Source organism: Vidua macroura, chromosome 24 (assembly GCF_024509145.1).
Source record: "Vidua macroura isolate BioBank_ID:100142 chromosome 24, ASM2450914v1, whole genome shotgun sequence".
Lineage (NCBI taxonomy): Eukaryota > Metazoa > Chordata > Aves > Passeriformes > Viduidae > Vidua > Vidua macroura.
In genome coordinates, this window is record NC_071594.1 from 6,738,273 (window position 1) to 6,751,398 (window position 13,126).

The window sequence follows — 13,126 nt, forward strand, 5'->3', positions numbered from 1 at the left end:
AACTTCTCCAGTGAGAACTGGCTGCACTTTCCCACCTCAGACAATTCCCTGGTGGAAGTGGCCAGGGAGGAGGGCACTGTTTGGGGTATCCACCTGCTTAGTGAGGCTCGTGTGTTATCACTTGGATTTATATTTACAGTTGAAAACAAAATGTTGCTATTTTTGCTCTGAAACCGGCCATTTCGGGTGTCTCTGTGGTGGCCAGGCAGCTGTCCCAGACCCAGATCTGTGTCATTTGCTGCGATATCACCAGAAGATCAAATGCAGAATTTTTACGCCGTTAACACCACGGTGAGGTACATTTGCCGCCAAGGTTTTGAAAACACCACAACCCAGCCCCCCACCAGCACCTGTTTGGACAACTTAACGTGGACAGAAGTCCCTAAACTGTGTCAGAGTGAGTGTCTCCATGTCATTTCATTCTCTCCAACACTGTGTTCCAAGTGCCACACCTGTATTTTAAAATTGCTCTTCTCTAATGACATTTAGCATGAAATACCATTAATTGCCATACTGCCATGAAAACGAAGTCTGTGGGGTTTTTCCCAGCCTCATAGTGTCCTAAGGGTAATCTCACTCTTTTTTAGAGAAATCTTGTGGTGTTCCAGCCAATCCAGAACACGGCCAAGTTATCCTAAAAGATCACCAGCTGGGTGCAACAGCCAGTGTGGTTTGTGACCGTGGGTGAGTGTGAAGCCACTGCCCACTGCCTCCCAGTTGCCTGGCCAGAGTACTGGGGTGTGAACTGGGACATGGGGCTCTGCCCAGAGTCCTCAGCACCTCTGTGGTGACACATTCTTCGTTGGTGGCAACCAGCTGATTTTGGGATGTGCCTTTTGCCCCCCAGGTACAGATTAAAGGGAGCATCACCTTCCTTCAAGTGTCTCCTAGAGGGAGACAAAGCTGTCTGGAGTCCTCTTCCAGCTTGTCAGGGTGAGTGAAGTTGCCCAGTGCTTGACTAGAAAAACCAAATATTCCAGCTTAGAAATTCCAAATTTTTGGTTTACGTTGCTAATTGAAGTCAGGTCAGCATCTCTGCAAGGGGACAGCTGCTGCCACAAGCAGGGAGTCCCCAGGAGCATCACTGGTTCCTGCTGCCTGTGGAAGCCTGACAGAAGCAGCGTCTGCTGAGAAAAGCATCCCAGGGGTCACCTCCTGAGTTCTTTCCTCTTTCTCCCACAGTTATTTCCTGTCCCCCTCCTCCAGCCATCCCGCACGGGCAGCACAGTGGGAACAGCTCGGAGGAGTTCGTGCTGGGCTCCGTCACAACCTACACGTGTGAGCCGGGGCTGGAGCTGGTGGGACAGGACACGCTGCGCTGCACCGCGGGCGGCGGCGACAGCGGCGACAGCGGCGACAGCGGCGACAGCGGCACCTGGAGCGGGGCCCCGCCCGCCTGCCGGGGTGAGCCCCCATCCCCCGCTCACAGCCATCCCCCTCCCCAGCAGTTTGCTCCTGCTGGGCTGGGAATTGCTCCTAACTCCATCCTGTCTGCGCAGGATGTTCTGTAGGGTTTGTTTCCAGGGGAGCAGCACCTGCTTTGCAAGGTGCCAGGCTCTGCTGAGGAGCACCAGGAGCAGAACCAGACACGGTTTTACATTTTCCCTTCAAGAGGAACGGGCAGAAATGTAATGAACAACGTGGGAAATTATCAGTGACTGCAAAGCTGCTGGAGGGAACCTAGATAGGATTTATTTATGTCCTGTGTCCAACAACACCCAGGCAACAAAGCCAAGTGGAAAGGCAGAATCCCCTCTGTCCTTAAGGCCTGGAGTGGCACAAGAGGCCCCTGCCACAGCCTGAGATGCACAAGTCACCTGCCCGTGTGATGTCTACTCCTCTCTGAACTATTTTACATATTATGTACAAGTTGAGCACCATATAAAATCACATTTTGAGTGTTTTTCCTTTGTCTCTCCCTAGTTAAAACCACAGCAGAGACAAACCAAACCAAACCCTCAGAAGAGAATCCTTACTGGCTGGGTAAGAGCTCCATTTCCAGTCCTGTTAATTGCTGTAATTGCACCACATTGTGGCCTTTATATTTTTAACATCCATTTCATTATTTTCCTCCCCAGCAAGCATCCTCATTCCGAGTTGCATTGGTAAGTAGTTAAAATTGAAAATGTATTTTCCTACCCCAAAGCTGTTTGCTGTTAAACACCTGGAGTCAATGGTTGATTTCACTCTCCCTTTCCCTTCTTTGTTAGTTCCCCCAGTAGCCCTTGGATTTCTAGCTGGGATCATCATGAGACGGAAAGAGAGTGAAAAGCAGTAAGCTGCCCCTTGAAAATCATAACTTTCCCTGGGCATTTTCCCTTTCAAACCCTATACCTTCAGGATATTTGCATGGTTAGCACGATTTAACCATGTTGTGAAGTTTCTTTTTATTCTACAAATTTCCCCCTTTCTATCTCTCCAGCTCTTATAATGTGAATTTACAAAAGCAGGAGATGAAGGGAAGGGGTGCAGCGGTGCACCCGGAGGTTACAGATGAGAAGAAGCAGCCCAAGCCCTGGAATTCCTATTTTTGGTAGGTTTGCTTGTTCACCTGCCCAAAAAACTTGTGCCAGACTTCTGACTATAGCCAGGGGTCTCACTGCTGCTGAGCTCACCTGTGCAGAAGATCTTTGAGCACTTTTTGACTTTCAAATGCCACGATGAACACCCTGCTGCCCAAAGGGTGCTTCACAGGAGGGTTTGGGGTTTGCTGGCTGCTCTCTGGGTGGATTTCCCCCGTCTCTCTCACCCACAGCCACACAGGGAATTGCCACGTGTGTCCCAGCTGTGAGGAGCAGCTCCACGGTGACCTGGCCCCTCTCTCAGAGCCCCCACAGCACGGCTGTGCCACCTGCCAGGACTGGCTGAGCTCCCAGCCCCAAAAACCCCGCACCTACTCCGTCCCCAGCGTTGGTGACGGCGACAGCCAGAGCGCAGCAGGCACCAGGTACAGAATCCAACAGGGAGCTCCGAGGGCCCACGGGAGGCAAACAAGGGGAAAGGGGGAGGAAGCATCTTTGTGTGGATAAAGTGAGTTTTGCAGCTGGAATTCGTGTGGTTCCTGTTTTAGCCGGAGCAAGGGTTTGATATTTAGGGAACAGTGGCTCGTCGGTGTTTTTGGGAGGCCGCACACTCAGGCTGTCCTCTCTCTCTCTCTCTCTCTCTCTCTCTCTCTGTGTTCAGCTCTCCTGCCAAAGCTGTGGATGTGCTGAGGGCAGATGGCACAGGAGCAGCTGCTCCGTGGTGGAGTGAGGCAGAGCAGCCCATGGACCACCAAAGGTCAGTCTTCCACCTAAAAATACCCAGGTGCCACGGTGGGCATGGACAAAAATCAGCAAATTTCAGAACAGAGTAGAACTGTGCTTATCAGAGAATCCCAGAATGGTTTGGGTTGGAAAGGACCTTAAAGCTCATCTCATCCCACCCCCTGCCACAGGCAGGGACACCTCCCACTATCCCAGGTTGTTCCCAGCTGCAGAGCCATGGCCTGGAAGGCACATCCACGCTCTCAGTGCATATCTCAATTCTTCTCCACAGTGACCACACCTGTCCCATCTGTGAGAGCTGGCTCCGTGCCCACACTGGCCAGGGTGACAGCAGTGCTGTGACACCGGGGGAGTGGCAGGACAAGGGGTGAGTGTGGCCAGTGCAGGCAGCTCCTGTGCAGCTCCTCTCAGCACTGCAGTGTGTGCCCAGTGCCCTCCAAGCTGAGAGGTCACTGCCCAGCTTAGAATAAAAGTAGGTGGCAGTGTGTGAATGTCGGCTGCTCCTCGCCCTGTGCCAGGGTAGAAGTGTGGGGCCTGCTCCAGCAGAGATGTGGAACTGGGTGAGCTTTATTCAGAGGATGCTTGTGGGGTTTCCCTGGGTGCCTCTGGAGCAGCCTGTGCTCCTCAGCTGTGCCCACCTGGCTCGGCCTCGTGTTCTTTGGAGCTCTGCTTTTGGTTAAGCAGCAAAGAGCCCAGGTGAGACCCTGCAGTGGGAGCCCCTCCTCACCCACTGCCCAGTGCTTTTCCCACCTGTGGGTGTGGTTCATTTGCTTGTGGCAAGGTAAGGTTTTGGGCCAGGGCAGTGGTAAGGTAAAGCTATTTGCTCAGTTTATTTATTTCTCTTCTGACACTCGCCCATGCGAGTCTGGCGCTCTCTCAGGCCGACAACGCTTCCTCAACAGAGTCACCATTGACAGAGGCAAATTCGTATGAAAAACCAGATAAACATGGTGTGACATGTGCATCTGCTTGCTTTGGCTTTGGGAAGTGTGAACTCCTTGTTGCTGCATTAGCTTCGGGGTTTTTCCATTTATTCCTGTGAGTGCCTGTTCCACTGGCTGTGAGCCCCAGCTGTGGGGGAGCTGGTCCAGTTCTGCATCCTTGAATCACTGCCTGTTGGAGCTAAAAAGGGAAATGGTGAAGGAAAGCAGCTTCTGTGGGCGCTGGAGCCCGTGCAGGGTGGTTTGGAGAGGGGCAGGTCCTGTCACGACCCCGCTGGGACTGAGCCTCACCTCTCTCCCCACAGCCCCCAGGGCCCCATCTGCCCCCCCTGCACGGACAGGCAGCTCCTGTCCCTTGTCCACGGGGACACAGCCAGCAGCCCCGTGTGTCCCCTGGCCGGGGAGGGGACCCTGGCCCACCTGGTCCCTCTGCACAGCCCTGGCTGCCACCTCTGCCCCGTGTGCTCGGTGCCCACCCACGCTCACCTGTGCCAGCCCCGGCGCCTGGCACCTGACGGTAGGAGCAGCTCCCCAAACACCCCGGGGTCCCTGGGGAGGGGCACAGGGCTCCTCAAACCCTCCCCAGGCCCAGGGGCTCCCCCTGATTCCCACTTATTTCCCATTGCAGGATAAATCCGGGAGCTGAGGAGGGAGGGGAGCTCAGCACCGAGCCCGGGCGCGGGCAGGGGTTCAGCTCTGAGTGCAATAAAGTGACCCCAGGTCAAGGCTCTGACTTCACCTGAGCTGGCAAGGAGGCAGAAAAACCAAACATTCTTCAAACCCACCTCTGTGTTGGTTTAATGCCCACTTTTTTGTTTATTTTTGTATGAACAAAGTATTTTTGCAGCTCTTAAAGCAAGACTTTAAAACGTCACTAAACGTTTCTTTGCGCAAGGAAAATAATTTCCTCTTTGCACAGTCTTACAAGATTTATTTGTATTTCTCAAATGACTTCTTTTTAACCGAGGTAATTTTCCTAGTGTGCAGACAAAAGTACAAAATTTACAGTATTTATAGTAAAACTGTTTTGTAAATAAAAGGAATATAAAATAAGGAATATTGGTCTGGGGTTTATTTCGTATTTACTAACCAAGCCTTCCCATAGAGTGGCTCAAATGCTTTTGCAGTCTCATTCTTCGCCAGATGTAATCAAGTTCATTAATTGCTTCTGCTCATTTAATTGCTGTTGTTGCACTGGTGTCCAGTGCCTGAGCTTTCCTGGGAGCTGTGATGAGGGAGGTGGGGCAGTGCTCTGCTTTTCCCTCCTGAGAAAGTGGCCTTGAAGCAGTGACTGCCAGGAAAAAAAAACCCTGGCGCTGCTGTGTGGGACTGGAGTGGTCTGGAAGCCACCTGGAATGCTGCTCAGAACTTCTGGAATGCTGCTCAGAACTCGAGGGCAGCTCTCCCTGTGTGAAGCCACGGAGATGCCAAAGACCTTCCTGCTGCCAGAGAGGAAGCTGGAGAAATTCCTGTGCTTTGGGTTCCCCGTGTTTTGGGTCCCTCAGCAGCACTGAGGGCACCCTGGGCCTGGGCCTGGTTGGATTCAGGGGGCTCTGGAGGGTCCTGAGGTGGGAAATGCAGCCCCTGCCCAGAGGATCAGCAGGGAATGTCCTCCTGAGAGCGTTTGATCCAAGGAGGATGTGTGAGTTACCTCTGAGTACTGACAGCACTGAAAACCACCCAGTCCTCAGGGCTGGGAGAGACCCCCAGGCTCACTGAGCGCAGCCTTTGACCAAACACCACCTTGTCCTGCAGGATTTTGGGCTCTTGCCCTGCTCGTGGCAGGGCTGGGGGAGAGCTCTTGCTCTGATCCCAAGTAGGTGCAGATGGACACGGAGCCAAATCCTCTGTGGGGAGCAGGACACAACCCCACAGCTTTTGGGCACTTTGCTTTCATCCTGCCTGCCCTGACCCACTCGGGGCTGTGCTGAGGATGTGTGTGAGTGTGGAGAGAGGTGAGGGAGGAACCCTGTGGCAAAATGCCCTGGACTTGTCTGGCTGATGGAAAGGCCACGCTGAGGCATTGGTGTCCTTTCCTGGCTGTAACAGCCTGGCTGAAGATCACTGGGCAAGCTGAAGAGGTGTCATAAAATGGAGTTAACACTGGAAGATTTCCTGTTTAGAAGGGAAACACCACTGTGGTGGAATTTTGACTGCCTAAGCCTGAGACACTCAGACTTTTGGCTGCTGGTAAAGCAAAATGTTGAGGTCTGGGGTTTTGTCTGCTGCAGAGGTAAATCACCCATCTGGGAGCTTCTCATGATGCACACTGGGAACAGGAACCGTCCAAAATGTGTCTACTACAGACCTTTGGTTTCTCCATTCTCCCCTGCTAGCAGGAACACGCCTCCCATAAGAAGGAAACCCACAAATAACCATTTCCATCCACACATCAGCCTTGTTCCAGACAGACCCCCACGTTCTCCCTTCCCAGCAGAGCTCTGTCCTGTTCAGCTGTCACAGGGGCACTGCAGGTCCTGTTTTTTCAGCCTTGCAGAACAAGCACTTGCACATTGCTGGTTATTTTTATTTCTCTCTCACGTAACCCATCTGAGTGACTAAATGGACAAAATACAACCTAAAACCTCACAGCTCTGGGTTGTGTTTGGGTTTGTTATTTCCCAGCACATTTATTTCTACTGCATAAAGTGATTTTTTTTTTTTTAATTATTTAACATGTGATTTGGGGATCAGCTTGGAATTACCTCCCCACTATCAAATGAAAGAATTGTGAATGCGGAAATATTGTTTACAGGTGTGGTCCCCAAAATTTACCATTGGAGAAGGTTTATTTACTGTATTTGTAATCAATTGTACACAATTTTTCTTTATAATCTGAGTGCAAAAGACCAAGTGCAATTCTGAAGTGTGAATGTTGGATTTGTAAGTATTGGAAGCTCTCTGTCAATAAAAGAAATAAAAGGACTTGAGCAGTTCATGTCTTGCTGCCTGCTTTAGGCTCAGGAAGTGTCACCTGTGTGAGGTGGGGAGCTGGAGCTGCTGGGGCTGCTCCTCCACCCAAAAGTCCTGTCTGGGGGTTTGTTCTTCCTGCCAGTGGGGAGGAATGAGCCCAGGGTCGGGTCAGGAGGATTTGTGTCCCCAGCTGGTCCCATTTTTACGGGAGGAGGGAATTCCCCACTGCCCGTCCCATGCCTGGGCAGGTGAATTGTGCCGTGTCCCTTGGGTGCCACCACCATCCCCTGGGGCTCTGGGGCAGAGCCTGGGCCACATCCCCTCGGGAAGGGCACCCTGCACCATGGGCAAAGTGCAGCTACAGCCCCTGTGCCTGCACCCAGCCCTTTTTAACCCCTCTTTGTGTATCTTCCCCTGCCAAAACCAGCAGCAGCAGCAGCCTGGGGCACCTGCAGCCTCCCGGGGGTGCTGCCTGTGCCTGCACGTCCTGGGGAACCCACTGGTTCCTGTCCCACAGTCCTGGAAAGTCCCCCAGCAGCGTCTCCTTCCTCCCACGGGGGCAGTGGGGGGAACTGGGGTGCCCATATCTGCCCCGTGCCCCCGGGAGCTGCCACCTGTCAGGGATGGTGCCCATCTTCACCCTCTGCCTGCTGGGCAGCTCCTCTCTGCTCCTCAGCACCACGCCCGGGGCTCAAGGTAAGGCAGAGCAGCAGCTCTGCTCCTCTGGGGCCTTCCTCCCACAGCCCCTCCTGCTCCTCATCGCTGCTCCTCTCCTCGCTGACCCCTGTGCTCTTCCCTGCCCTGGTCCCAGGTGGATCTCGGCATCACAGAGCCCCCGAGCTCCTCTGCTGATGGCAGAGACCCTCTGGGGTCATCAGAGCCACAGCTGGCACATCATCAGAGCCACAGCTGGCACATCATCAGAGCCACAGCTGGCACCCAGCCCAGGCTGGGCACCCCCCCAGCCCCCTGGCACAGCGCAGATCCCTGGGGTGCCTTTGGGTCACTCCTGGGCTGCCCTGTCAGTGTTTTCCTGGGTCGGATCGGGCCCTAGGAGGGGCTTCAGAGCCTGCAGAAAGGCCAGGAAGGGCTGGGTGGTTGCCATGAAATCTCAGACACGCAGATTTTGTCAGCTGAGGTGGCAGCGGGGTCCCCGAGGAGCACAGGGAGAGTCCTGCAGCCCCCGGGACCCCCGCCCCAGCTGCAGCCCTCCCCTGCTCGTGGGCAGACACCCTGCAGCACGGCAGGAGCCCGCAGCTCTGCAGGTCAGCATTTCCCTCTCTCTCTCCCCAGCTGCCCTGTGCCTGTTCCCACGTGTGCGGTACGGGACCGTGTCCCCCCGTCGCTATTACTACCGGACAAGGGACACCGTGAGAGTCACCTGCAACCCGGGCTACACCCTGCGGGGCGCCCACAGCAGCACCTGCGGGGCTGCCTCCAGGTGGGACCCCCCTCTGCCGGAGTGCAAGGAGGGTGAGTGTCCCAGCGGTGGGAGCAGTGCCGGCCGCGGGGAAAGCTCCCTCTTGTGTCCTCTCAAATTCACTGGAAAGGCAAAGCCGGCATGGATCTGTCCTGGCTTCCCTTCCCAAGCTTGGCTGGTGGAGAAACAGAACCAGCTCCGGTGGGACACGGGGGTGGCTGTGCCCTGTCTGGGGCTCCGAGAGGGATGGGGAGAAGTTAACCCCGTGGGATGGCAGGATCTGAATCCCGGGGGATTTCTGACACTGCTTCTGGGCAGATGTGAGGCAATTTCACCTTCACTGTGGAATGGAAAGTAATCACAACTTCTCACTGCTTCCACGTCAGTGTGGATCCTTCCCAAATCCCGTGATGTGCCCGTAGTCCTGTCGGGACTCTCATTACTGCCAGAAACTTCTTCCAGGTGCAGCTGCACCTTGAGTGAACTAAAGCCTTGACCCAGCAAATGGAAGCCAGAGCAGAATTCAGGAGATCACGCTGCTGTTACCGAGCTGTGCCAGCAGCACACAAACCAGCACAGAGCACAGGACGCTTTCTTTCCCTCCCTCTGCAGAGGTGACATGTCCTCGGCCACCGAGCATCGCCAATGGGCTGCACGCTGGGCACTCCTCGGACAAGTTTCGCCGGGGAGTGACCGTGTCCTACAGCTGCAGGGAGGGCTTTGAGCTGCTCGGCAATGAGTCCATCACCTGCGCGGACTCCGGGCTCTGGAGCCGGCCCCTGCCCCGCTGTGAAGGTGTGTGGCTGCCTCTCTCCCGGGGCGGGGGGCAGGAAGGGTGCCGGTGTCCTGCAGGATCAGAGCAGGGCGGTTATGGCACTGAGGGGAGGGCAGGGAGGGCTCTGTGTGCAGGATCCAGCTGATGCAGGGACGTTTAAAGGCCTCTGCTCCCACAGCGATCGGCTGTCAGGTACCCGAGGTGCAGAATGGGAAGGTCCACAACGCGCAGAGCGCCTACAGAGCTGGAGAGACTCTGCACTTTGACTGCCACCCTGGCTATGCAGCAGAGGGCTCTGATGAGGCTCGGTGCCAGCCCGGGGGCACCTGGGACCCGCCGGTGCTCGTGTGCCAGAGGGGTGAGTGCGGGCGCTGCTCAGGAACGGGCGGTGCAGGCAGGGATTTAACCCATCCGTGCAGCGTCCCTCTGCCTGCCTTCCCCTCGCTCCCCGTTCTTCCTCGGAGGTAAAATTTCCCATCTCCCTCTCGCAGTCCGGCCGTGCCCGATGCCTCCGGAGGTCGCCAATGGAAAACACAACGGCCAGGACAAAGCAGGATTCACGATGGGAATGTCTGTACGGTACTCCTGCAATCCTGGCTATTACCTGGTTGGAAATGCCGCTGTGTCCTGCAGAGCATCGGGGAACTGGAGCCAGCCCCGCCCTCGCTGCGAAGGTGAGTCTGGGCTCTGTCCCCTCCGGGGACAAACTCAGCGTGGCTCTGAGCACAGGGGACACCCTCACCAAATCCACTGAGACCTTCAGTGAGAGACTAAATTCCATTTTCATGAAATATACGGGTTTATAATATGTAAAGAACAAGCTAAAATCCACAATTCCAGGGCCAGCACCCTCCTCCCTGAGCTCCAGTCACAGCCTGGCTCCAGCATACCCATGGATGGTGGCAGTGCTGAGACCTGGCATGGACATGGCGGGGACACAGCTTTTGGGGGGAGACCAGCTGATTTTAAATGAATAATTTCAACACTCTTTGGCCAGAAAAATCAGAGGAGAGACAGGAGACCCAAAGGCTGCTGCCAGGATGCAGCTGGCAGTACCTGGGGTTCGACCCCTCTGTCCTCCCAAAGTCTGACATACGGGAGGGTGGGGCTGAGCTGGCTCCCCAAAATCACCTCTCCCAAACTCTCATGAGGTTTCCCCGTCCCTCTGCAGAGGTGACATGTCCTCGGCCACCGAGCATCGCCAATGGGCTGCACGCTGGGCACTCCTCGGACAAGTTTCCCCGGGGAGTGACCGTGTCCTACAGCTGCAGGGAAGGCTTTGAGCTGCTCGGCAATGAGTCCATCACCTGCGCGGACTCCGGGCTCTGGAGCCGGCCCCTGCCCCGCTGTGAAGGTGTGTGGCTGCCTCTCTCCCGGGGCGGGGGGCAGGAAGGGTGCCGGTGTCCTGCAGGATCAGAGCAGGGCGGTTATGGCACTGAGGGGAGGGCAGGGAGGGCTCTGTGTGCAGGATCCAGCTGATGCAGGGACGTTTAAAGGCCTCTGCTCCCACAGCGATCGGCTGTCAGGTACCCGAGGTGCAGAATGGGAAAGTCCTCAACGCGCAGAGCGCCTACAGAGCTGGAGAGACTCTGCACTTTGACTGCCACCCTGGCTATGCAGCAGAGGGCTCTGATGAGGCTCGGTGCCAGCCCGGGGGCACCTGGGACCCGCCGGTGCTCGTGTGCCAGAGGGGTGAGTGCGGGCGCTGCTCAGGAACGGGCGGTGCAGGCAGGGATTTAACCCATCCGTGCAGCGTCCCTCTGCCTGCCTTCCCCTCGCTCCCCGTTCTTCCTCGGAGGTAAAATTTCCCATCTCCCTCTCGCAGTCCGGCCGTGCCCGATGCCTCCGGAGGTCGCCAATGGAAAACACAACGGCCAGGACAAAGCGTTTTTTACCGCTGGCATGTCTGTACGGTACTCCTGCAATCCTGGCTATTACCTGGTTGGAAATGCCGCTGTGTCCTGCAGAGCATCGGGGAACTGGAGCCAGCCCCGCCCTCGCTGCGAAGGTGAGTCTGGGCTCTGTCCCCTCCGGGGACAAACTCAGCGTGGCTCTGAGCACAGGGGACACCCTCACCAGTGCGAACAGATCCTCTAAGAGGGTTAATTCCACGTAAAGTGTATCATGGAATCAATTAACGTCAAACCTTCCTACGGCTGGGGAGGTTTGTGTGGACATCAAGCTGATTTTGTGGTTCCCACAGTAACAACCAGTGGTTTTGTGTTTTGTTTTGCTCCGACTCCTCCTGCACACCCTCATTTCCAGGGACTGTCTGCATCAATCCAGTCGTAGCCAATGGATGGCAAGTTGGTGGCCACGGGCTTCTCTCTGCACCCGGGCAAACGGTGACATTTCAGTGCCACGATGGTTACAGCCTGCAGGGCAGTGCCAGCGTGTCCTGCCAGGAGGATGGCAGCTGGCAGCCCCCTGCTCCTGTGTGTGACAGAGCACTGCCTCACCACAACTCCTTCACCAGGTCTCCAGGTATGTGACATAACTGCCTCGGGGTCCACTGCTATTTTATGTCCCCTAATCCTATTTAAGAAATGTTGTTAAACCCTTTGAGGGGAAGATTTAAACCTGTCCTGGGAAAAGAACCTAATCCTCTGCAACCCTTTGGGAAAATGTGTTTGTGTATTAATGGCTGTATTAATCAAAATGAACATTTTTGCAAGGCAAACCAAACCCTTTACTCCTAACAGTGCTCTTTGTGTGCTTGCCCTCGATGTGCCTGTCCTGCCTGCTCCTCACATCTCTTTTCTTTCTCACTAGGTGGTTGTGGTGCTCCCACAAGGCTACAATTTGCTGAGCTAAATGAGGAGCATAGAAATGCCATTGATTTTTCTGTTGGGAAGACTGTGCAATACACTTGCCGCCCTGGATATGCTAAAGTCCCAGGAATGTCACCTACTATGACATGCCTTGAGAGCGGAGTGTGGTCAGAAGCACTAGAGTTCTGTAAAAGTGAATAGCTCCTTGATTTGGTGTCTGTTGTTGCAGGAGGAACAGGTCTCAGGTTCTGTCCATGCTGCCAAAACCTTGATGTTACTCTGAATATGTGACTAGTAAAGCCATGTAACTCCTTGAAATTGGAAAGCCGTGTTGGGGGAACTGGGAATGTGGGCAGGGAACTGGAGGAATAATTGCACATTTTGTACTGTGACGTAGAGAGACGGGAGCCCAAAATAAGGGTGTTCTCCTTCCCCAGGGAAACAGTGCAGTCACCCTGGTGAGCCTGTGAACGGCAAGATTATTTCCCTGACAAATCTCCAGTTTGAGTCTACAGTGGTTTACGGATGTGAAGAAGGGTAAGTCCTGGTTTGGAGGTGGTTTAGGTAAGTCTCCTCCTTTTTAACCCCTGCTCATTCACTCCCAGGAAATGGATTCTGTACAGAAGCCCCTGTACAGGGTTCTGTACCTATTGTGCCTATACACTATAGTGTGTATATATACATATATATTTTCCCTATATATATATCCCCTATAAATTCTGGAAATGGGTCAGGCAGAGCAAGGAAGGAATTTCCCCTTCAGGGCCACAGCTCTGCTGCCAGCAGGGCTGATCCCACATCCCAGGTGCTCGGGAGGAGCAAGAACTCCAGCTGAAGTGGCTTGGGATGAATAACCAATCCTTTTAACACCAGGCACAGGTTAATTGGACAATCCAGCAGACGCTGTGAGATCTCTGGGGGACGTGTTGTGTGGACTGGTCATGTTCCCCTCTGTCAGCGTAAGTAGCTCATGGCTCTGGCGGTTTGCATGGATCTGGGAAATATTTTCCAGCAGAGACTGCCACGTCTTTCCAATCAAA

The 13,126-nt window shown here is 54.7% G+C and overlaps 1 protein-coding gene across 1 annotated transcript in view; it reads left to right on the plus strand.

Annotated features, from left to right (window-relative positions):
* The first annotated feature begins 221 nt into the window (after positions 1–221).
* CR1 (complement C3b/C4b receptor 1 (Knops blood group)) overlaps positions 222–13,126 on the plus strand; it is a 38,430-nt gene continuing 25,525 nt past the window's right edge. The window contains exons 1-23 of the mRNA XM_053997901.1: positions 222–397; positions 588–684; positions 848–933; positions 1,183–1,404; positions 1,924–1,983; positions 2,079–2,105; positions 2,211–2,274; positions 2,423–2,533; positions 2,756–2,947; positions 3,184–3,279; positions 3,538–3,633; positions 4,513–4,724; positions 8,414–8,593; positions 9,153–9,335; positions 9,494–9,673; positions 9,807–9,989; positions 10,487–10,669; positions 10,828–11,007; positions 11,141–11,323; positions 11,581–11,799; positions 12,088–12,279; positions 12,524–12,623; positions 12,960–13,045. Of these exons, the coding sequence (XP_053853876.1) occupies positions 262–397; positions 588–684; positions 848–933; positions 1,183–1,404; positions 1,924–1,983; positions 2,079–2,105; positions 2,211–2,274; positions 2,423–2,533; positions 2,756–2,947; positions 3,184–3,279; positions 3,538–3,633; positions 4,513–4,724; positions 8,414–8,593; positions 9,153–9,335; positions 9,494–9,673; positions 9,807–9,989; positions 10,487–10,669; positions 10,828–11,007; positions 11,141–11,323; positions 11,581–11,799; positions 12,088–12,279; positions 12,524–12,623; positions 12,960–13,045 (3,268 nt within the window). The 5' untranslated portion in view covers positions 222–261. The remainder of the gene's footprint in view (positions 398–587; positions 685–847; positions 934–1,182; positions 1,405–1,923; positions 1,984–2,078; positions 2,106–2,210; positions 2,275–2,422; positions 2,534–2,755; positions 2,948–3,183; positions 3,280–3,537; positions 3,634–4,512; positions 4,725–8,413; positions 8,594–9,152; positions 9,336–9,493; positions 9,674–9,806; positions 9,990–10,486; positions 10,670–10,827; positions 11,008–11,140; positions 11,324–11,580; positions 11,800–12,087; positions 12,280–12,523; positions 12,624–12,959; positions 13,046–13,126) is intronic.